The 24,161-nt window shown below is 52.8% G+C and overlaps 1 protein-coding gene across 1 annotated transcript in view; it reads left to right on the top strand.

Annotated features, from left to right (window-relative positions):
* Positions 1-24,161, top strand: part of ARK2C (arkadia (RNF111) C-terminal like ring finger ubiquitin ligase 2C) — a 107,049-nt gene that overhangs the window by 69,808 nt on the left and 13,080 nt on the right. Inside the window, exons 2-3 of the mRNA XM_047086367.1 lie at positions 20,837-21,152; positions 23,027-23,137. Of these exons, the coding sequence (XP_046942323.1) occupies positions 20,837-21,152; positions 23,027-23,137 (427 nt within the window). The remainder of the gene's footprint in view (positions 1-20,836; positions 21,153-23,026; positions 23,138-24,161) is intronic.

The following is a 24,161-nucleotide window of genomic DNA, read 5'->3' as shown; positions in this document are numbered from 1 at the left end:
GTGGCCATCGTTTCATAATGTGTACGTTGTGCACCTGAAACTAATAAGAATATCGCATGTGACATATACTTTAATTACAAGGGGTGTCATTCAGGGAAACCAGATACAGCCAAGTTATGGCCTAGGGCTGAGCCACGTGCGTTTGTGATCTTCACATCCCCTTGGTCCTTTTCTCCTGGACTCGTGGAGGCCCACTGGGAGGAGGAGGGACCGGAGGGAACCATGGCATCTGGCCCCCTGGAGTGGCATCAAAGATGCCAAGCTCCCTGGGCTAAAAGCCTCTTGTCAGCAGAGTAATTGGATCTGACTTGCAGCAGGCAGGGAGCAGAGGTATTCAAGTCAGCCGTGCTATTTTTAAACGCCCTCTCTTCCCCGAGTGCAGATCTCAAGCTCAGCGGGAGAGAATGGCTCATCTCGGAGCCTTGGGAATCAAAGAACAACTTCCCCCACCCCAAGTTTAACCAAAGTTTAAGTCTCCCCACCCTCGTCCTTCAAAATCACATCGACTGGGCAGCCGCCTGTGAATCCGGCCATGACCACCACATGTCCCGGATTGGGGAAGTGTGGACTCCACGGGCCGTGGGGTAGAAGGGACGCATCTCGGTTATTGGGCCGGCTGCCCAGCTGGCCGGAGGCAGCCCAGCAGCCCTGGTCTCTTGGTTGCCTGGCAGCCCCAGAGGCTCACCACTAGGCCAGCAGGCAAACATGTCCCTGCCTGTCTGCCATCTGCCACTGTCTTTGACTCTTGGTAGCGGCTCACAGCTGCCTGTCGGGCTTTGAAGACAGCGGGAGTCAGAGCAGAGAGCAGGCACCCACCTGTCCAGCGTCCCTCTGGGAGCTGAGCCGCATACTGCGTGCAGCCCTGGGTGGGGAGAGGGCTCCAGGGAGGCCAGCCTCTCTGAGTGGCACCACCGCGGAGGCACCCTCGTTTGTCTGGTTCTTTCCACTTGTGCACTTCCCGCCCCCCCGCCCCCCAGCCCCCAGCAGCTTCAGCCATGGGCTGGCAGTGAAATGCTCCCCTTGCGGGGGATGCAGGGAAGACAGGAAGGGCCTTGCTGGTGGTCCTGACGACCCCTCACTCTCGGAGAAGGACAAGGCCACCTTAGGCAGGAGCTGTGGCGGATATGGAGTTGCCGTTACCAGCCATCATGGGGTGAATGCCTTCCATGCTCTAGATATCACACCTGTGGGCCAAGTATCACTGTGCCCTGTTACAGGTGAGGACACAGAGGCCCAAAGGGGAGCCCCCCTGGCCAAGGTCACTGGAAGATCCTTCGTCTCTCCCTGACAAGGATCCTCAACCCACCGCTCTCAACCTTGCCAGAATTCCCGATGTTCAGGAATTAGTGAGGCTTCAGCTTCAAACAGCACAGCTCTCTGAGAAGGTGGAGGTGTTCCAGACACCTTCCTGCCTTTGCTGAGGGCGGGGAGTGGGGGGGCGGTGGGTGGGAAGTGTGGCCATGCTCTGTGGCACTCTGTAAAGGCTTGTGGCTTTGGGTGTCAGGTCTTGAACTCAGTTTTCAAAATTGTTTGGTTCAAACACTGCAAGCCGGGAATCCTGCCAGGACCTCTTCTGTCTAGAGTGGAATTAGAATAAGGTGGGTTGCCTCGACCCTTTCCAAGGGCACTGATTCTCAAGTTCACACCCAAAGCAGCACCTTCGATAAAGCAGCCTCACTCAAGCCCAGCCTTCTCTAGAAGCAGACCATGTGGTGACATCCAAGGGGCCCTGGGAGGACCCTCTCCACCCCAAAGTATGTCTGTTGCAGCCTGTCCCATGGGGTCTGAACTCACACCACTGTAGGGGCTTCCATTGACTTTCTAGAGCAGTTCTGAGTTGTAGGTGCTACGTGGGGTCAGAGGGCCCCCCTGGCTGTGGAACTGAACCCCAATACACCTTGTGTTCACTCTGGGGTAATGTGATGGCCCGTTGTTGACTTTCTTAGCGCCTCAGTTTGCTTATCTTTAAATTGGGGACAGGGGGAAAGCTGAAACTGGGGGAGATGGGGGAGACAGGGTGGGGCACCCTGGGAGCCTGGGGTGAGAAAGTGAATAGAAAGGGGGGCAGAACAGTGCTGAAGACCAACCGACTTGCCCATTTTGCCGTGCTTAACATTTATTATTTTTAAAAGCTACTTTGTGTATTTTAAAAACCACACAGTGTAGGGCACAAAGCCACATGGTAGAGAGGGTGTATATAGACCGAGAAAACCACATCCCCTCCCCTCCCCTGCCATCAGCCACCCGTGCTCTCTCCTCATGGGAACCACTGCCGTCAGAGCTCGTGTCATCTTCCAGAAATCATCTGCTGCATGTACACTATAACCTAGTGGCAGACTTGACTTGAAGTTACTGCGGGACCCTCAGGCTCCTGTAAACGTCTGTTGTAACGCCCTGCCTACCCAGGCCTCCCTTCTGTGAGCCGTTGTATATTTTTCAAAGCCCTTGACCCCAGCATGTCTCCTCTGAACCCGTGACCATCCTGGATGAACAGACGGCAACATCCTTGTGCCGTTTTGTAGGTTGGGAAGCTGGAATTCAGAGAGGCCAGGCTGCTTGCCTAAGGCCACACTGAGAGTGAGTGAGACTGGACTTCAGTGCGACTCTCCTGAGTCCCAGGGCAGATGTACCCCACTGCTTCCTAGAGGGACAGTCTACTCCCCCTTCTCCTGTCTGGCGGCGTGATTGACCTGACAAAGCAGGACTATGTGAAGCCACTGCCAACAAGTAGGCCTAATTCCAGCAGGCCACGGAGCAGGCGATGGATGCAAGGGCACAGCTGCCCCCATTTTTGCACGCACGCGTGCACATGCACACACGCGCTCGCGCGTGCACGCTGCCCCTCCCCCCGACACCCCTCAGACTCCAGAAGGGCAAATGCAGCATGTGGAATCCCTTGCTCCTCTTGGCTTCTCTTGCCTTAGTGGAGAGGGAAGGGTGCAATGGTAACTGGGAAGGGTCATGTGAGAGGCCATATTAGGTTCTTCGGGGCTCACTTTGTACCCGGTAAACATCTTTACTCTGTGCCGTCATAGCATTGTAGATGGGGAGCACTGCAGATGGGGAACATGCACAGAATTGCAAACGGGGGGCACTACAGATGGGGAACATGCACAGAATTGCAGATGGGGAGCACTACAGATGGGGAGCCTGCACAGGGCTGCATGAGAGTATGTGTGGCATCAGGACTTGGTTTAAGCACCTCGGAAGAACCTGGTAAGATGGGTCTTTATTCTTGGCTCATGGACACCCTGAGCTTCAGGTGACAGCTAGAGCCCAGGAGATGGGGGCAGGGACAGTTTCAGGGCCTGGGAGAGCCTGCGTCTCTTCAGAGAGTCCCCTTCCCTGGGCCTGGAAGACTGGCCAGAGTTTAACTGACATCAGCTAAATGCCCACGTGAGACCTGAGATGGTAACCTTACCAGTGAATTGCTTATGGAGCCCCCCGCCTCAGTGTTCTTGGCCCCATATTTTGATGGTGCAGACAATGAAAGAAAGACAGGCTTGGAATGAGAAAACTAGGCTCCACATTTCCAGCCCTGGGCCAAAGGATGTTGGTAAGTCTTTCTAACCCTTTGAGCCTCAGTTTCTTCATCTCTAAAATGGAAGTAATGTCTACAATGCACTGTGCTGGATGGTTGTGGGGCTGAATTTAGGAAAGGCTTTGTGGGAAGTGACATGGTGCACTGAGATTACTGTCAGCATCACAGAGGTACCGAAGCAGAGTTCCTGAGGGATTCAGAGCACCTGGGGTGGAGGAAAGACAAGCAGGGAGGCAGAAAACAGTGCCTAAGGCCCTGGAAATGGGCACCAACCTTGGATGGAAGAGTCAGGACGCCCAGTGCTGCACCAGCTGTCTACCCAGGGTTGGGAACTGTCCTCAGCCTTTTGACTTTGCTGTTGGCATTTTCCCTGCTAATTAGCATGTCATGGGGGTGGAGAGCAGGAAAAACACAAAACAATTGATTTGTCTCTTTGCCAGCACATCTGGGAAAAGGCTGGGTGTGGGAGGTCAAAAAGCAGGCTAAAAATCAGTGCTTCATATTCTCAAGGAAGCTCACGGCTCTGCAGGTTTCAGTTCTCCACTGCTATTGCCGGCGAAAGCGCTATGAAATCAAGGTTCAACTGCAGACCCTCGGGGTAGAGAGAAGAGGCATTGAAAGCCCTTTTGGCTTTGTCAGGGGAAGGGTGATTCAGGGACCTGGCTGGTGCTTAGGGACCAATTAATAAGTCATCCATGCATGCACGCATGCATGCATCCATCCATCCATCTATCCACCCATCCAGTAAGTGTTCAGTGTGCACCTAGATTCCATCTAGCCCCCTCTGAAGTGCTCTGGAAGAGATGAGGGAAGGAGAGGCTTTTGCTCTCTAAACATCCAGACTCGTATTCAAAACAGAGCATAACTCAAAACTGGGTCCCCGCATCAATAAATCAATTATACCAGCTAGCTTTTCCTATATAACAACCACTCTAAAGCTTGGCTTTAAAACAACAACCATTTGGGGCGCCTGGGTGGCTCAGTCGGTTAAGCGTCCGACTTCAGCTCAGGTCACGATCTCGCGGTCTGTGGGTTCGAGCCCCGCGTCGGGCTCTGGGCTGATGGCTCAGAGCCTGGAGCCTGCTTCCGATTCTGTGTCTCCCTCTCTCTCTGCCCCTCCCCCATTCATGCTCTGTCTCTCTCTGTCTCAAAAATAAAAGGTTAAAAAAAAAATTTAAAAAAAAAAAAACAAAAAAAACAACAACCATTGGGCACCTGGGTGACTCAGTCAGTTGAGTGGCTGACTCTCGAATTCGGTTCAGGTCATGATCCCAGGGTTGTGGGATTGAGCCCCACATTGGGCTCCATGCTGAGCATGGAACCTGCTTAAGATTTTCTCTCTCCCTTCCTCTGCCCCTCTCCCCCACTCATGTTCTCTCTCTCTCTCTCAAATAAAATAAAAAATAAAAAAATAAAACAACAACCATTTATTCAGCTCACAAGTCAGTGAGTTGATAATTTGGGTTGAGCTCAGCCAGGACCTTTGGTCTTATCTGGGCTCAGTCATACATCCACAGGGAGCTGGGACCGACTGGCGTAGGAGGACCTCCACTAGGAGAGTTTTCCCCAGCTTTGCAGGTCTCTCACTCTCCAGTGGGACAGCCTGGGCCTGTTTATAAGGGAGAAGCAGGAGTCCAAGAAAAGTGTGAACAGGCAAGGTCTCTTAAAACCCAGGCTAAGAACTGGCATGATGTCACTTTCACTACATTCTAGTGGCCAAAGTCGGTCACACGGCCAACCCCAGATTCAAGGGGTGGAGAAATGGATTCTGCCTCTTGATGGGGCGGGTACAAATCGCCTTGCAAAAATCGTGTCTATCCAGAGTGGAGGAATTGGGGCCACTATTTTGAACAGTCAACCACACAACCTTTGTTGCTCACAGAGGCTCTGGAGTCGGCCTTGCGCTCCGTCTCACATTCCACATCCAATCTGTTAGCAAATCTGGTTACCTCCACCCTTGACATATATTTTCCCTTCCTCCCTCTGCCCCATGCCCTCCAGTGTCCAAGAAACCGTCACCTCTTTCTTGGTACCTGCTTCTTCCCTTTTGTCCGTATGGCCTATTCTCAACATGGCAGCCGGAGCAAGCCAACTCATATTACTTTCTGCTCAGACACCCCTTTGGCTCCTAATCTCACTTGGGGTGAAAGCCAACATCCTATAATAGCCAATGGGGGCCTGCACAATGTTTTCCCTGAACTCCCAATATCCACCTCACCTAAACTCCTACCACTGTCCCCTACCTCACTCTGCCCCACCCACACTGGCCTCCAGATGGTCCTCACCATGCCAGGCTTCTCTCACCACAGGGCCTTTGCAATGCAGACCCGTCTGCGTGGAAAGCTCTTCTCCTGGATATCTTCACCCCCAATCCTTGGCCTCCTTCAGCTCTTTACAAAAACCTCGCCCTCTCACTGAAGGCCCTCCTGGCCATCCTATCTAAAATTGACACATTCTCCCCACCCCTCCTCCTTCCCTGCTTCAGTTTTCTCTACAGCTCTTGGCAACATCATCAATGAATGATATATTTTCTTTTTTTTTTTTTTTAATTTTTTTTTTCAACATTTATTTATTTTTGGGACAGAGAGAGACAGAGCATGAACGGGGGAGGGGCAGAGAGAGAGGGAGACACAGAATCGGAAACAGGCTCCAGGCTCCGAGCCATCAGCCCGGAGCCCGACGCGGGGCTCGAACTCCCGGACCGCGAGATTGTGACCTGGCTGAAGTCGGACGCTTAACCGACTGCGCCACCCAGGCGCCCCTGATATATTTTCTTATATAGCCCCTTAGAGTCTAGACCAACATTGCCCAATAGAAATATAATGTAGGACACATATATCACTTAATTTTTTTCTAGCAGCCACATTAAAAAAGTAAAATGAAAGAGGTGAGATTTGTTTTAACAATATATATTATTTAATCCAATATAGCCAACATCACTCATCTCAATGTATACTTCATTTGAAAGTTAGCTTTTGGTTTTTACTAAGTCTTGGAGGTCTGGTGCACATTTCACACTGGCAGCTTATACCAATTCAGACTAGCCACGTTTCACATGCTGACAGTCACATGTGGTGACCACACTGCTGTCATACAGAACGAGACCACAGTCCCATGAGGGCAAGGGTTTTTGACTGTTTTGCTCATGGGTGCATCCCTAGCATCTAGAACTGTGCCTCGCCCGTAATAGGCACGCAGTAAATATTTGGTGAATGAGTAAGTCGGGTTTGGAATCGGATACAAGTCTGTGGCCAGATAGTTTCAGACCCAGCGAAGAAGTACTGTCTGGCTGTTCTCATCCTCAGGGCGGCCAGGCAGAGAGCTGCAAAGGCCATGAAGGTAGTCTTTCTCTCTGAGCCCTGCAGCTCCTTCCGTACCTCCCCGGCTTTCCATTCTCTGTGGACGACAGAAAGCCCTGCATGGCCTTCCGCCTTAAGGACTTAAAGTGTCGCCCTCTTGGGGACATTTGCATCTTAAAAGCAGGAGTGTGAGAGAGCAATGCTTAACCCAAGGCAGTGCCTCTCTCCTGGGAATTTTTGGCTCCGGTGCCTTGCTGGGCTATGAATCTCTTCCTTGTCCCCGCGTTCACCCCAGGAGTAGGAGGCCGGCCGTGGTGGCTCTGCGGGCAGGGAGCCCCGGTGCGGGGTGCCCTGGCCGCGCTCCCCTGACTGACATCTCATCGTAGACCATGCTTGGGGCTTGGTGGGGAGAGAGGGGACCTGGGAGGAGTGGGTGTTCCCTGCGGCCGGCCCTGGCCCCTCCCTGAGAGGGGTGAGCGGTGTTTGTCCTCCGTGAGGCACCTTCCGCGGTGATGTCTCATGGTGTCCACCCTGCCAGGTGGCCAGAGGCACTACTCGCTCATTTTGCAGACAGAAGGCTGCAGCCCAGAGCTGGGAAGTGAGGTGGCTCAGCCGGTCTCCTGAGGGCTTGTGTGGGGCCCTCCTCCGGGCGGGCGGAGTCCGGGGGCCGCTGGGCTCTTAGGCCAGCTGGGGTGACCCGGTCAGAGGGACACTGGCCTGAAATGAGTATGCAGGATACCACGTGGTGAGCTGGGTGCCCGGTGGCACGGCTGGCCCTGGCCTGCCTGGGGAGGCAGGTGCTGTCACAGGCCAAGCCAGTGGCAGCCAAGGGACTGACAGAGTCACCGGAGGTGACTTGAGATGGGCCTTGGTCGCCCATCAAGCAGCTGGGATCTGCGGGTTGTGAGACCCCCGTAGCTCTGCTCTTCCCAAGTCCTCTCCCTCTTCCTTCTGCCCCTTCTGTCTTCTCATCTCCTTTCTGTTCTCCCAGCCTTCCCTCTCTCTTGCCCCCCTTTGTGCTCCCTCAAGCATTTTAACCAAGGTCTTCCCTCCCTCCCTCCTGTCTCTGTCTCTGTCTCTGTCTCTGTCTCTGTCCCTCTCACACCTCACAGCCCAGGGAGCCGGCCTGAGGTCCTCATGAGCAGTAATGGACGGGGATCTAATTTCAGTGCCCCTGGCTCCCTCTGAAAGCAAACGGATGCCCACCCACAGATGTGGTTTGCTTTCAGGGGCACGGGGAGGCCAAGGACTCCCCCAGCGGGTGGACCCGCAGGCTTCCCCCTGAAACCCCACCATTAGCACTTCGCAGCGTGATCCCGCCCAAATGTAGCCGCTTCGGAGAAAGACCTCCGTCTAAGCTCTTCTACACTCTTCTCAGGAGGAGCGCGCAGGAGAACGTGTGGTCAGAGCAGACGGAGTCGTCCCGGTGGGAAATGGGAGGCAGAGGCGCGGTGCTCCCCGCGGCCCTGGCCTGGGTGTTCATAGGGCCAGGCCTCTGTGCCAGAGGCATGTATGTCCTGCACACCTGGGTAGGAAAAGTCCATGGAAGCAGCTGGCTGAACTTGGTCTGCCTGATGGGCACTAGGCGGTGCTGATGTGACCAGGTCCAGGAAGCGTCCTGGCACTTCTCGAAAGTTGTTGGGGTTTGGTTTCTGTTTTTTATTTATTTATTTTTAAAAATTGTTTTTTTTAACGTTTATTTATTTTTGAGACAGAGAGAGACAGAGCATGACCGGGGGAGGGGCAGAGAGAGAGGGAGACACAGAATTGGAAGCAGGCTCCAGGCTCTGAGGCATCAGCCCAGAGCCCGACGCGGGGCTCGAACTCGCGGACCGTGAGATCGCCACCTGAGCTGAAGTCAGACGCTTAACCGACTGAGCCACTCAGGCGCCCCTGTTTTTTAAAAATGTACTGGAGCATTAAGGCCATGAGGAGAGTATCTGAACTCATGACCTGGGATTCGCTGCGCGCGGTTTACGGAAGCTAACCAATGCCACCAACAGTGTGGACTCCTCCTCCCGCAGCCAGGAGCGGCAGGTGGAGGGCTCCTGTTCTGGGTCTGAAACGGCTTCTTCTTATGAGGTATTTGCTTGTGATTCATGGTGACCGCCTCACATGCTGGGCCACCCCAGTCCTGGTACTTGCATCTGGGCCCTGGGATTCACGGAAAGAATCCTCAGTCTTTCTGTGGTGCCCACAGGGTTAGTCCTCCTGCCCTACACTTGAACTCCATCAGCTCCTTTGCTGCCATGCAAGCCTGCGAGCCCGCGGGTGCTGACGCGCTGGGGGCAGCTGGTTTGCACACTACCAAGGCTTTTAGCAAGATGCCCCTTCCTACATATTCAACTGTTCGTTTTCATTCACTCACTCATTCATTCTTTCATTCAGCAAGTTCTTCCTGGGTATTAGGATCTGTGCCAGGCACCAGGAACATAGGTAAATGAGATAGACCCAGGTTCCGCCCTCAGGTAGCGAGGCCTCCTGACCATAGACGCCCTCCACCAAAAGCCCTTTTTATGAGTGCACTGGGAATGTTTGTCTGGTTTTTTCACATTTATTCATGTTTGTGAGACAGAGAGAGAGCGCGAGCAGGGATGGGGAGAGAGAGAGAGAGAGAGAGGCAGGATCTGAAAGAGGCTCCAGGCTCTGAGCTGTCAGCCCAGAACCCGACCCGGGGCTCGAACCCACGAACCACGAAATCATGATCTGAGCTGAAGTCGGACACTTAACTGACTGAGACACCCGGGTGCCCACTGGGAATATTTTTATAGCCATCTTTGGCACTGGATGGAGAAGAGGTATCTTCGGGGCTAGAGGACGCCTGGAAGATTACCTTATCCCCGTAGGCATTTTCTTCTGCGGTAGCAGCCTGCTGCTAGCTGGCCACTCCCTCCTAGGCTCCAGGCTCCTACTCCTGGCCCAGTCGGCAACTAGAGCTAAACGCTTGCCCTTTGCTGCTTGTTGGAAGCATGCAGTTTAATTGCTTCCTGTCCAAGGGCAAGTAGGCTTCCTTAGGATGGAAATTTCCCTCCCATCAGTGGTTTCAGAGCCAGAATTCAGTTCCTTGGAAGAAGCTGAGCTTTTCATTAGAGATCAAAGATTGGCCCTGGGGAACCATTCAGAAAGCTGCTCTGGGCTCCAAAGGACCCCTCTGGGCATATCACTTCCTTTCCTGGCTCTGTTGGTAAGGGAACCAAACCACGGAGTGGGAGGAAAGGAGACCTCTGGCAGCCCAAGGGGCTGAGCCAGGGGACAGGCCTCTGGGGGTTGATCGGACTGGAGCAAAAGGGGTTAAGCCGATTTACCTGGAGGAGGTAAGGAGGCAGGAAGAGCAGCCAAGAAGCTGGGCTCTAGGCAGATGGCTCACGTCCCGTTCTTTATCTCTGATTTTATCCGGTCTGTCATCAAGTACTCAGCTCAGGAAGTATATCCCAGACTCCTGGTCTTGGGATTCAAGATTCCCCACAACTTAGCCCTCCCTTCTTCTTCCCGTGTCCCCCCCACCCCCAAGCGTTCTGCATCTGAATGGATCGCAAAGGATGCATTTCTTGTCACATGGATCTCAGATGTGAGAAGTCAGTGTGGGCCATCAGGAGGCTCCGCAGCCGCAGGAGATGGGATTCTTCTGATATCAGCAGAGGGAAGAGGAAGCCCCTGGAGGGCCAGGTGGAGTAGTACAGGGAGTCTGACTTGTGGCTCACGTTGACTCCCTGTTCCCCGGGCTCCGGCCTCCAAGCTCGGGCCCGAGTACCCAGGCTTGGTCTCTCCTCGCTGCTGTGCTCCATACACCCTTCCCTATCACCCAGGCCAGCCTTTCTGTGCCTTCCCACAACAGTTCGGCATCACTACGATCAAGCACTGGGAGGTGTTGCAGGGAGTGTGCATCATGTCCTGGTGTGCCTAGAAGGGGTCCTGGAGGTGCTCCAGGCCATCTCCAGAATCCACACACCTCTGCTGGGCAGGTAGTAGGCCTCTGCGTGGGCATCCCCCATGATGAGGAGCTTTGGGGGACATAGTGACATTCTAAAAGACATCCTCCTTATGTTGACCCAAATCTACCAGAAAGAGCTTAATCTCTTTGCCTGCAGCTATTATCTGCCCCAGAGTCTCCGCTTCCTGGTTCACACTCAGATTCTTCAGCTAGTCCTTGTACCACACAACCCAAGTCCCCTGACCATCCTGCTCTCGTCCTGGTTTACCTACGTGCATGTTCTTATAAGGCTTCCAGTGTTGGTGCTCAGACCCAGGGGTTTCCACCATCCTTTTTATTAGCTAAACCCCGTGAAGTATAGGGCTGAAAGCCTTCTGCAGAGAATTTGTCAGGGCTCCGTAGATTTGCCCTGTTACAGAAGCATCCGATGGGCTGGCAACATTGAATAAGCCCTTGGCATTTTCTTAGGCCAGGGCGGGAGGCGGGGGGGTCCTGGGGCCCCTGGCCAAAGTGGATTGGACTGTGCCTAAGCAACCTCAATCAGCATGGCTTTTCCTCAGCGGGACACCACTCTCCAGGGACAGTGGTAGCTGGTTCCTTGTCATTTCATGGTTACCTCCGTAGGCAGGAACAGGCTTTCTCCTGGGGGCATCTGGGGAGACAGATGAGGGTGAGACAGCAGAGGTGGTTCCAGCAGGGTCGTGTGCGTCATTCTCATCCAGCGGCCCACCGGGACAGGTGGGTTCCTCTCTGGGGGTACCATGTGTGGTCATGGAGGGACACGCGGGGGCCTGAGGGCTGGCAGGGGGACTGAAATAGCAGAGCTGAGGGAGAGCACACTCTCAAGGCCCAGAGCCTTAGCCCCCAGCTCGGCTGTCACTACCCGAGAGCCCTTGGACAGGCCACCCCGCATTTTCCCCTTTGGGGTTTTCACCTGTCCACTCACTGAGGATCATTTAGCTTGAATATTCAACGAAGAACCCTATTTCCTTACTAGCTAATAACGTAATCTTTAACTTTCTGAGATAATGAAGGTCTTTCTTTTCCTTTTTTCTTCCCTCTGTCTTCCCTCTCCTCCTCCTAGATTTTTCTTACCCTCTCTCCTCCATTCTCTCATTTCCCTCTCCGTCCCTCTTGGAAGATTCCAATCCCCTCCCCCCTTTATTTTTAATGTTTATTTATTTTATTTTGAGAGAGAGAGAGCGAGCAGGCGCACAAACAGGGGAGGGACTGAGGGGGAGAGAGAGAGAGAGAGAGAGAGAGAGAGAGAGAGAGAGAGAGAGAATCTTAAGCAGGCTCCATGCTGATCCCATGACCTGAGCCAAAACCAAGATTTGGCCACTCAACCAATTGAGCCACCCAGGCGCCCTGCTAAGCCCCTCTTGAGAACAAAAGACATCTACTGCATCGTATTTGCTTCGAAACCACTCACTTCACAGCTTATTTTTGGAGATAAAATTTGCCCACAAATGAAATGCCAGTGTATGAGGCAAAGGCCGCAAGTGAAGCGGAGAGGGCACCTCATGTGGCTGGGAAGGCACTGGAGTGCTCCGAGGGGGACTGGCATCCGCCCTAGAGTCCGGGCTTCACAGGACATATGACAGTCTGGTTAGACAGGGCAGTAGTGCGGGGGCAGAGAATGGTGGCCAAGGGCTGGAGGCAGGCAAGGCCCCTGGGGGCCTGGGAGAGGTGAGAGGGAAGGTCACACAGGGCAGTGAGGGGTGGGGGCAGGAGGGGAATTTGGGCGGGGAATAGAATGCTCAGGGGTAGGCTTTAGGATAATGTGGTAGCCATTCCGAAGGTGGGTTTCAAAGGTCAGTGCTGGTCTGCTCTGCTCCTCACTGCTTTTAGCCCACTTGAGATGCTGGACACCACACAGATCGCAACAGGGGCCAGGGCAGCAGAGCCGGGTCTGGGCTTCCAGCTGTGGGCCCCTGGGGGAGCACAGATGTCAGTTCACAAACATCTTCCAGGGCTTTCTACTTGGCTTCCCAGTGAGCGAAATGAGAGGCCTGGCAGGAAAATGTTCATGGCCCCAGGCAGCCCAGACCTTTTAGCAGGTGTGTAGGATCAGGTGTCATCATCGTGGGTCACAAGTCTAGGAAACTAAGGCCTGGAGAAGCCCAACGTCCTGGCCAGGTCCGACTGCTAAGGGGAGGCGCCCTGGCCTCTAGGACAGAGGCTTCCACTGGATCACTCTGCCTGGCTTTGAAAGCCTCTTTGGTAGCAGAGGCCTTCCTCACTGGCCTCTTGTGGACGGCAATCTGCTTTTCTTTTCTTCTCTTTTTTTTACTTGATTTTTTTTTAACGTTTATTCATTTTTTGAGAGACCGAAACAGAGTGTGAGTGAGGGAGGGGCAGCGAGAGAGGGAGGGGCAGCGAGAGAGGGAGGGGCAGCGAGAGAGGGAGGGGCAGCGAGAGAGGGAGGGGCAGCGAGAGAGGGAGGGGCAGCGAGAGAGGGAGACACAGAATCCACAGCAGGCTCCAGGCTCTGAGCTGTCAGCACAGAGCCCGATGCGGGGCTCGAACCCACGGACCACGAGACCACCACCTGAGCTGAAATCGGCTGCTTGATCGAGGACAAAGCCACCCAGACACCCCAGCAATCTGCTTTTCAAAGGACTGGTTTTCTCTGCTGCTTGAGAGCCAGCTTCTCAGAAAGGAGTAAATGCTGCCTCCAGCCCTAGCTTCTAGGGAAAGGCTCAGCAGGGACAAGGTTTCCAGCTGCTCCTGTCCCCTTTCTCCCCAGCCATCCTCGGCCCCAGGGCAGGGAGTCTCCGTGGTGCCCCTTCCCTCCTGACTCTGCCTGGGCCTGCCTAGCGCCCCTCCCCCTGCTGGTTCTGCCCCCAGCTTTGAGGGAGGGTGACGCTGGGTCAGTGAGCCGAGGGACAGCAGGAACCTGACACCCTGGGAACAGGCCTGGGGAGGATGGGACACGCCAGGCTGGCTTCCCTGGGGACCTGGAGGGTTTGGTTCCCACCCTCCTCTCCCAGGGTCCCGGATCCCCTGGGGGAGCAGGCGAGACTCGGCCAGCTGGTAGACTCTGTGCACCCACGAGCACAAGGGGACTGTCACCAGGCTGCGGGCAGCAGCCCAGACTGAGGAGATGTCAGTTGTCCTACTGCACGTCTGTTCTTCCCCCTTGCCTCTTTGTCTGAGGCTTGAAGGCGGTGCCCCTGGGCCCTGGAGTCTTGGGGATTAAAGCCCCTTTGCCTCCGGGTGACCATGTTGATCAGGTTCGAATACAGCTAGAATCTTCCAACATCTCAGGGGGCTGCCTGCGCTGAAGAAGCCTCCGTCAGGCCTCAGGGCTCTGCTGTCTCAGTCACCATCCCTGGCATTCTGACATGTGGGCCTGGTTCCTCTGTGCTCCCACCTAGGCCCAGCCCTGAGGCTCCCCCAACCCCCTTGATTCTGCCCCCAGTACCACCTTCCTCCTTGGGAGGTCCCCTCGCTGCCACCTCTGCTTTATTTATCAAGCCTCCTAGTTCCCTGGGCTCTGGGCCCTCCTTCCCATTGAGGATTTGCTTTCAGGAAAGACCTCGGTTCAAGTCTCTGCTCTGTTATTTACCAGACGAGTGTCCATGAGCCTTTCAGAGACTCGGGACCTCTCTCACTGTTGTCTCCACTCACCTCACCCACCATCCTTAGCCCCACAGTCCTCGGCTTCTCCTTACCTTTCCCTCCGCTGTGGGGTTGTATGGTTTCTTCTGTCCCCTGGTCCGCCCACTCTCCAGCTGCCAGCCTGTTCAGGCTCCCTGCCCACGAGGCACAAATCAGTCACTAATCCCCGGGCTTGTGTGGAGTACCTGTTGTGTCCCGTGTGGCAGGTGGGCATCAGGAGACCCCCACACCATGTGCCTCCCCTGCCCCAGCTGTGTGGGGCCAGCCTGGGGCCTCCCTCCCCAGCCCTGCCCTACCTTGTGCATGTGCCAGGCCCCCCGCTTGAAGGTATGGCTCCCTGCCAGCTCTCGGAGGGGGTGGGGTGGAGGGTTGCTATGAACACTGATTTTCTGAATTCAGAGATGCACATGCTTCTCTTCCATTTCCCAAACTAATTTGTGTCTTATGCTTGATGTGTTTCTTTAGTGGGGTGCTTTGTTTCGGGGAGCTCCTTCGTTCTCCTCACTCCCTAAAAATGTCATTTAGCTCATGGCGGATCTTGCAATTGATGGCGTATCAGCCCCGAGGAAGTATGATAAATGGATAGTGTAATCAGGGACATCTGGAGATTATGTTTTAACCCAAGGGAGTGGCTCTAATGGGAAAAATTGTGGGTTGTCTATTGATGGGGCCATTTGGGGATGCAAGCGCTGTTCAGACGTCATTGATCATTGGCTTGTCATGGGCCCAGATATTCTACCCTGAGAACTTCACTCCTCTGGTCTTAGAGGCCAGACAGAATCGCTATTACGTGCTACTCTCACAGACCCCACATGACATAGGGTTGAGGAGAGCCGGGGGTCCCTGAATGGCTGTCTCCTGGCTTCAATTCCCTCCTGAGCAGGGGTGTGGAGACTAAGATCTCCCCAGGCATGGAGGCGATGGGGAGAGGGACCCAAAGTCCCAGAGCGGGAGTCAAAGGGTTTTTGCAGGTAGAAACTGCCTCAAATATGGGACAAATAGACACTTTGGTTCACCTTTCTCTTGCCACCCCTCCCGGAGGGAAGGCACCTGTCCTCACTTCCCAGTGCATCAGTGTGAGGGTCCAGGCCGCAGGGAGCAAAGCCTCTCTAGGCTAGGACAGTCGCTCGGTCCTCTTTCTAAGAAGAAGGAAACCTGAAGGCTCCCCTGGCAGGGTGGGCACCCTGGTGGCAGGCCGCTGGCCAGCCCTGCCTGACCTGTCCCCGCCCAGCTGCCGCGTTAAAACCCGGGAGCTCACCCAGGCCCTTCTTGCCGTTCTCTCTCCCTCTCAATTTGAAACCAGCTTGCCACCAACCAGTCTCAGTGCACCAGTTTCCCGAGCTACTGTTTCTGCCTCAGACCCTCCAACAATCAGCCAGTAGGTCTCCACTGAATGCAGCTCCCAGAGACGTGCGTGGGGATCCAGAAACAGTAAGACACGAAGCTCAGCTAGCTGGGGGTGGCGAGTGTGAAGAAACAGCTCAAGGTAGCCCCTGCCAGGTGCCAAATGAGTGATAGAGACGGGGCGTTCTCCACGAACTCAGGGGAGGCTGGTGGGCAGGGGAGACGTTTTGGGAAGAGCTGAGAGGTGACCTTTAAAGATGGGGAAGGCGGCCGGTGAGGTGTGAGCCAAGGCCCCTCAGTGGGCATATGTGTGGCATGTCTGAATTTTGAGTTGACCAGTGCAGACGGCTGGCGGGGGGGAGCTTAGTGGAGTTAGCAGGGATCGGGAGGATGGGGCTTACTTTCTGGCAAAGGGGTGTGCATCTCACCTGTAAGCAATGGGGAGCTCCCCATTTGAAGGCAGACCAGTTAGGAAACTTGGCTCAAATGCATTGCTCCGTGCATGGAGTTGGCTTTCTTCCTTCACAGCTCACTGTCCAATAGGGGAGGCACTAACCCCAAGGGGCAGCTTGGGAGGGGGCTAGTCGGAACTCAGATGCTTTATAAGTGCAAAATGCACACTTGGTTCTGAAGACTTAGTGCACAATAAAAAAAAAAACAACGTACTAGGGGCGCTTGGGTGGCTCAGTCGGTTGAGCGTCCGACTTTGGCTCGGGTCATGATCTCGCAGTTGATGGGTTCGAGCCCCGCCTTGGGCTCTGTGCTGACAGCTCGGAGCCTGGAGCCTGCTTCTGATTCTGTGTCTCCCCCTCTCTCTGCCTCTCCCCCACTCATGCTCTGTCTCTCTGTCTCTCAGTCTCTCAATAATAAATAAACATTAAAAAAAATTAAAAAAAAAAGCAATGTACTATATCTCATTTTTTTTCCTGGAGTACCTGTTGAAATAATAACACTTTGGATATATTGGCTTATGTAGCATATATTATTTATTTATTTTAATTTTTAATGTTTATTTATCTATTTGGAGAGGGGGGAGGGGCGGCAAAAGAGAGAGACACAGAATCCCAAGCAGGCTCCACGCTGTCAGCACAGAGCCCGACGCGGGGCTCTATCTCCCCAACCGCAAGATCACTACCTGAACCGAAATCAAGAGTCGGGAAGCTGAACCGACCGATCCACACAGGCGCCCCTAGATATATTATTAAAATTAATTTCACCCATGTCTTTTTACTTCTTTTAAGGGTGGCTACCGGAAAATTTTAAGTTACACACGTGGCTCACGTCATAATTCTTTTGGACAGGGCTGGATTAGAGTCTGTATTTTTTACGCAATTCCCTTTCCCTGCAGTCATGCCGCCTTTCACTTCTTTCCATGATCTCTCAACAGCCCTCCTTCCTTCTTCTTGCCCCTGTCCTCTGTCACCTTGGCCTTTTTCTTCTCTTTTGATGGTCAGGCGTGAGTGAGGGAGAAGGGGGAATCCAGGACCTACTTGCTCAGGCCACCGCCCCTGGACTCAGCAAAGCCAGAATTCAACAGGCAGAGAAGTCCTACTTATCCAGAATGTTTGTAGAAATAAACCTTCTAGATAATTCTTTCCTGGCTCATTTGAGGACAGTCAGAAACTCTTTTGGTTTTCATTTGGATTTGCAAAGAGTTATTTTTAAAAGATTAAAAACGTCTATCAACGGGCATGCCCATCATTTACATGCTATTTTGCTTCCTGACCCCAAATACTGTTTTTATGTGTCAAAAGGCACCAGTATGTAAGATACATGTAGCAATGTATCCGCCTCTTCCCCTCTCCTACAGCCCAAAGCCCAACTCATGCCACTCGTCTTTAGCTGTTCACTTCCTGAAACACATAAATTACTAAGTAAATTTCTAAATAAATTCTTATAATGCTATTTGTTGATTTTTCAATTTTGACATTACACATTTTCTATTTAATTAATTAATTTAAAAAATGTTTATTTATCTTTGAGAGAGAGAGGGAGAGCGTGAGCAGGGGAGGGGCAGAGAGACAGGGAGAGAGAGAATCCCAAGCAGGCTCTGTGCTGTCAGCACAGAGCTGGTGACGTGGGGCTCTGTCTCACAAACCATGAGATCATGACCTGAACCGAGATCTAACCGACTGAGCCACCCAGGCACCCTTATAGTTTCTTATTAAGAGAGAAATGTCTTTTTCTGTTCTAATATAGCTTATTAATGTTTGCTTTATTATACATATAATATAATATATAATATAAATATTTTTTACTGCTGAACCAAGTAGTACATAATAATTACACTTTCTTGCATAACTTTTTCTTTCCTGGGAGGTAATAACTGCCTCTTTTTGTAGTTTAGCATTATTTTTTGTGGTTGCCTTGCTTTTTATGACATTTGCACAAATTCTTACCAAATTCTGTCAAACTGCAAAATTCTGTCAAGTATTATAAAATTTTTTAAATTATTTATTTATTTTGAGAGAGAGAAAGAGTACATGTGCGAGTGGGATAGGAGAAGAGAGAGAGAGGGAGGGAGAGAGAATTCCAAGCAGCCTCTGAGCTGTCAGCGCAGAGCCTGTCGTGGGGCTCGAACTCACAAACCGGGAGATCATGACCTGAGCCAGCGTCAAGAGCCTAATGTTTAACCGACTGAGTCACTCAGGCACCCCCTTCAAATACTGTTTTTATGTGGCTAAATCTCTTGGTAGTCCTATCGTTTCCATCTCCACCCCCACGACACCCTCTCAGAGTGCCTCCCTTCCTGCTGCTTTCCTGTGCAGTGCTGGAGCCACTGCACGGCTTGGGAAACCCCATCTCTTTCAGGCCGCACCCCCTAGTGTCTGCTCCTCTTTCTTGGTTTGTGTCAGTCTGTCTCTGAGAAACGTGCCGAGAAGGTTGATGTTTTTGAGACCCAGCATGTTTGAAAATGTCTATATTCTATTCTCATGCTTGATCAATCAATAGTTGGGCTGGGCATAGAGCTCTAGATTGAAATCTTTTTCCCCCTCAGTATCCTGAAGGCAATTGCTCTACTGTTTTTATGCTACCAATGTTGCTTTTGAAAAACCTCATGCTATTTTGCTTCCTGACCCCTTGTGTGGCCCCTGTTTGCTTTCTCTCTGGAAAGTGTTAGAATCATCTTGGCTCCTACAATTTGGATATTTTACAGTCAGATGCCTCAGTGTGGGTTCTCCTATCCATTTTGCTGGGCACTCAGAGGACCTTTTCTATCTAGAAACTCAAACCGTCAGTTTGGGAAACTATCTTTTACAATGTTTTTCATATTCTCCTCCCCCTTGTTTTCTTTGTCTTTTCTCTCTCACGAGTCACGTATGTAACCTTCCGACCCATCCGTCTATGTTTACATCTGTTTTCTCCTATTTCCTGTCTCTCGGTTTTCTCGTTCTGCTTCCTGGGAAATTTCCCCAGCTTTGTCTTCTGATCCTTCTGTTTTTAATGTCCAAGAGCTCTGGTTTTCTCTTAGCTCCTTTTAAAAGAACTTCTTGTTTCATAGATCCAACATTTTATTTCTCGGAGGATGTCAATTATAGGGTTTTTCCTTTGCATGGCCTCTGTTCCTCTGGGTTCCTTTTGTTTTGTTCTTTTAAAAATTTGATACATTGTCTCTCTTTTCACTCAGTAATCTTCCTCAGAGACTGATTACCCTTGGGCTATCTGTTCATGGTGAAGACTAGGTCACTAAAAGCTATCCAGAAAGTGGGAGCGATTGTGTGTGCCTGTATGGACTTTTAAATGTACAGGTTTCATTACAGAGCGGCTAGTTGGGGACCCAGCCATTTTACTGGGCCCTCCCAACCAGAAGTATCTGCAGATGTCTTTCTGGGACCAGTTTCCAGTGCGCTGCTGGGTGACCGTGCTTTCAGAGCCAAGTGGCAGAAGGGGGCAGGGGCTTCCAAAGTTTCGTGCATAGACTTTCACTTAAGCCCCCTCGTTTGAGCACGCTGCTGCATTCTGGCCCAGTTTCCCTACAAAATGCCAGGATGAGGGAGGGGGTAGTCAGTGCCTCCGTGGGAAAGGGGAGAAGCCCCAGGCAGAACTGGTCCTCATACAGACTTGTCATCGGTGTCCCTCTCCCCAGCCTTCCAAAGTAGCCACCACCTCCAATTCCTGACCCAGAGGGGCGGCAAAATCTGTCCACTTCCTGTTGCCCGCCCCCTCGGGCGGGCACTCATTTCCGGTTTCTCAGCTGTGCAAATTCCTCCATTTGCTTTCCATCTTCCAAAATCTGTTGACATCTGCTGTCGGCTCGTGTCATTTCTACTGTTCTCTCTGTCCTTAGCTGTTTATCTTCTCTTTACAACTTTGCTCTCATTTCAGTGGGGTTAAGGAAGGAGCAGACATGTGCTGAACCTGCCACGTTTAGCAGGAAGCCCCGGTGAACGTTTCTGAAGTGCCAAGTTCTCTCCCTTGTCTTCATAAAGGGCCTCCAAGCTGAGAGCTGGCTCTTTCCTCATGGAGAATCTGTAAGGCTTTCCTGTCATCAAGGTCAATGTTATTTAGAAAAGTCGTGGAGACTAGATTAAGCGTACCCTGAGCCCAGCTCGTTCTTGGAAACGTTTGCTTTTAAATACATTGTAACACTGTAACAAGTTATTTAACTTTTATGGAACAAAAAAATGACTTGTGGATTAGTCTGTTTCCCGAAACTGCATGGAAAACAATGTCTGGTTGTTTTCATCTCTGGAAATTAGGGCTCCCCCCGGGGTTGGGTCCTTAGGCTGGACTCCCTGTGTTCTAGGTGGCATCTATGAACACGGGCAGGAGGGTCAGTGAGGGTGCACGGCAGGCGTCGAATTCAAGAAGGCCAAACTGCCGCGAGGGGCCTGACACCTCCTCCAACAAGTGTGTTGATTTTTAAAAGGACGCTTGCGAATCGGGTCAGTAAACGAAACGCTCCTCTCTCCTCCAACACACACGGCACAGAGCCTCTACCTGGCGGCATTACAGACGGCCACGTGTGTCTAAGAGCAACGACACTGCTGCCTTCCGGCGAAATGCGGGGGTTTCACCAGCTGCCGGCGCGGCCCCTCGGTGGGGGAGGGACGCAGGGCGGGTCCTCACCGCGTCTTCTCTGTCCTTCCTCTCCAGGTGCCCCCTTTCAAAGGTCTCAGCATCCTCACGCTACCTCCTGCCGCCACTTCCACCTGGGCCCCCCGCAGCCGCAGCAGCTGGCCCCCGACTTCCCCCTGGCGCACCCCGTGCAGTCGCAGCCGGGCCTCAGCGCCCACATGGCCCCGGCCCACCAGCACAGCGGCACCCTGCACCAGTCGCTGACTCCGCTGCCCACCCTGCAGTTCCAGGACGTCACAGGTCCCTCCTTCCTACCTCAGGCCCTGCACCAGCAATACCTCCTGCAGCAGCAGCTCCTGGAAGCCCAGCACCGCAGGCTCGTCTCGCACCCGAGGTGGGCGCTGCAAACGGGAGCGAAGGTGGGGGAGGGGGAGAAGGGGGGGAGGAGGGGGGCGGGGGTGGCCGGGGCGGGGCCTAGAGCGGGACGCCTGGCTTCCCCCCCCCCCCCCCCCGGGCTGGGCAGGCGGTCCTGAGTGGGCTTACCCGCCATACGGGGGGGGGGGGGGACAGCTTTTGCTCGTTAGAGGCGTTGGTGTCAGGCAGGGAACACCACCTGGACCCCACAAGGGTTCCCTCAGTAGCTAGTGTGTGTCCTTGTCATACCACCCGGGTGCAGGGACGGGGACTGAGTGACTGGTGGTTTCTGCTCACGGTGGGGGAGATGGGGTCCCTTATGTCTGCTTGAGCTCCATGGTCACCTGATTCTAACACCTCGGTTCTCTAAGGGACACCAAAGGACGTGGCTGCTTCCGCCCCGGAGCCCGAGGTCTGGTTGAGATGACTAGCTCCGAAACAAATGGAGAGTAAAATTAGATAATACTAATCAGATAGGTCCGAAGGGTTGTGGGACCCTGGGGAAGTCACTTCACCTCTGTCAAGAGAAAGAGATTACACTGGTGCTTCCCAAATATTTTTGCCTTAGGACCCTTTACACTATTTAAAAAAAAAAGAATGTTTATTTTTGAGAGAGACGGAGACAGAGACAGGGCATGAGCAGGGGAGGGTCAGAGAGAGAGGGAGACACAGAATCTGAAGCAGACTCCAGGCTCTGAGCTGTCAGCACAGAGCCGACGCTGGGCTCAAACTCATGAGCCGTGTGAAATCATGACCCGAGCCCAAGTTGGTCGCTTGACCCACTGAGCCATCCAGGGGTCCCAGGACCCTTCACATGCTTCAAAATTATTGAGGATTACACAAGCTTCTGTTTGTGTGGGTTATGACTATTAATACTTACCATGATGGAAGTTAAAACTAAGAAATTTTAAAAATATTTATTAATTCACTTCAAAATACAATAACAAAGTCATGCTAACACTAACAATATCTTTTTTGGGGAACGAGCTATATATAAATGTAGTGAGAAGAGGGGCTTTTTTTTTTTTTTTTTTTTACATATTTGCAAATCTCTTTAATGCCTGGCTTAATAGAAGACAGCTGTGTTCTCATGTCTGCTTCCGCATATTCAATCTGTTGCAGAATCACATTTGGTTTCTAGAAAACCTCACCATTCACTTACGAGAGAATGAGAGTAAAAAAGCAAATAACGTCCCAGTATTATTATGAAAATAGTTTTGACCTCACAAACCCCATGATGGAGCCTCAGGAATCCCCAGGGGGTGCTTGGAACACACTTTGAAGACTGCTGGACCTGATGGTCTCTAAGGCTCTGAGGGGAGTCTGATCCATGACTGTAGGGGTGCAGGTGCAGGGGCAGAGATGAATGTTGTAGCAGGTCGGAGGGACAAGAGGTCACCATGCTTGGAGTGTTCAGGGAGGCCTTCCTGCAGGCGGCGGCTTTGACCGGCACTACGAAAGCTGGGAAGAGTGTAGAGAAGGGTGGAGGAGAGGGGTGCACAGGTGTGCGGAAGCCTGCAGGAGGCGTATCTGTGTGTCTTGGGGACAGCCTACCAAATTCAGAAGGAAGAAGTAGGAGAAGGAGCAGAGGAGGCGAGAGAGTTCGGGTGGGACGGGTGGCCTGCTGCAGGCACACCCGGGGAGAGGCCTCAGGAAAGTGAACAGAGCCGGGGCAGCAGGAATGGTCAGGCTGCTGCCAAGCTGGGGAATGTCCTCGGAGTTTGGGAAGGGAGGCAGAGCCCACTGCTCTGTAGGCTGCAGGCTCAGGCAGACGACGGCTGCTCTGTGGTCCTGGGAGCTGGGCTGGCCGTGGGCAGCCGTGACACCGCGGGCCCTCCTTCCCTTCCTGTGCAGGCGGAGTCAGGAGCGTGTGTCTGTCCACCCCCACCGCCTCCACCCCAGCTTCGACTTCGGCCACCAACTCCAGACGCCTCAGCCCAGGTATTTGGCTGAGGGTACTGACTGGTGAGTCTTTGGGGCCCCTGAGCGAGGGAGGGAGGAGGGTCGGAGGAAGGTCTTGCTGGTCCGTGGAGACCCTGTCTCCTTCACTTTGAATGGGGCAGGAAGCCTAGTCCTCAAGCTCTTGCCTTTGCCTGTGCCCCCAGTCACCCTCAAGGCCAAATGGCCCCCAGTGGGCCTGGTTTCAGCAATTAGCTCATTATGTGGCTGGATATCATCATGCACCCGGCTTGGGGCTCTGTGCTCACGGTCCTGCAAGGGAGGAGGGGACAGAGTTACAAAACATTTCCCAAGGTCAGTGAGGGCTGGAAACCAGCGGTTTTGGGGAGGCGGGCAGAAAGGAGAGTCTCAAGAGCTAGCTAGTCAGGGAAGGCTTCCTGGAGGGGGTGGGCCTGGAGGGATCCACAGAGAAGAGCCAGGGCCAGTCAGCAAGACCAAACACAGGCTCGTAGAGGCAGAGCCAGCAGGGTTGGAGGTAAGGACTGGGGAGAGAAGCTGGGGAGAGAGATTAAGAGCTTTGCCTGATGCCTTTTAGGCACCAGGTCCCTACGAGGCCTTCCACTATCTCTTGCACTTGAGACAGATGTCTTTGCAGCGTTGCTTGACTTTGGGTCCTCTGCCCTACCTGACTCTCTGGTTCTAGCTCAAAAGTTGGCTGACCTAATCTAGAGTCAGATCCAAACATCCAAACACACGAAAAAGACGTGTAGTTTACTGAAGCACTTAGGCTTAAAGGGCATCATGCTTGTAATTTATTTTTAAATAGTTCAGAAAAAAAAACAAACCCTGGAGAAGTGTGTGTGTAGATGTGTATATGTATACATGGAGAGAGAGAGAGAGAGAGAGAGAGAGAGAAATAAGAATGCAGTAAACAGTAAAACATCAACACATGGGGAATCTGGGTGAAGGGTATCCAGGAATTCTTTGTGCTGGTTTTGCAACTTTGAGGTCAAAAATGTTTCTTGAAAGAATGCAAAAGCAAACAAGAAACTTCTATGGAAAGGGATGGACTATTTTTTTTAAATTTTTT

The sequence above is a fragment of the Lynx rufus genome, unplaced genomic scaffold (assembly GCF_022079265.1).
Source record: "Lynx rufus isolate CCGP_SWC_20201006 ecotype Redwood Valley unplaced genomic scaffold, mLynRuf1.p SCAF_20, whole genome shotgun sequence".
NCBI lineage: Eukaryota > Metazoa > Chordata > Mammalia > Carnivora > Felidae > Lynx > Lynx rufus.
This window is presented reverse-complemented; position numbering and strand designations above follow the sequence as displayed.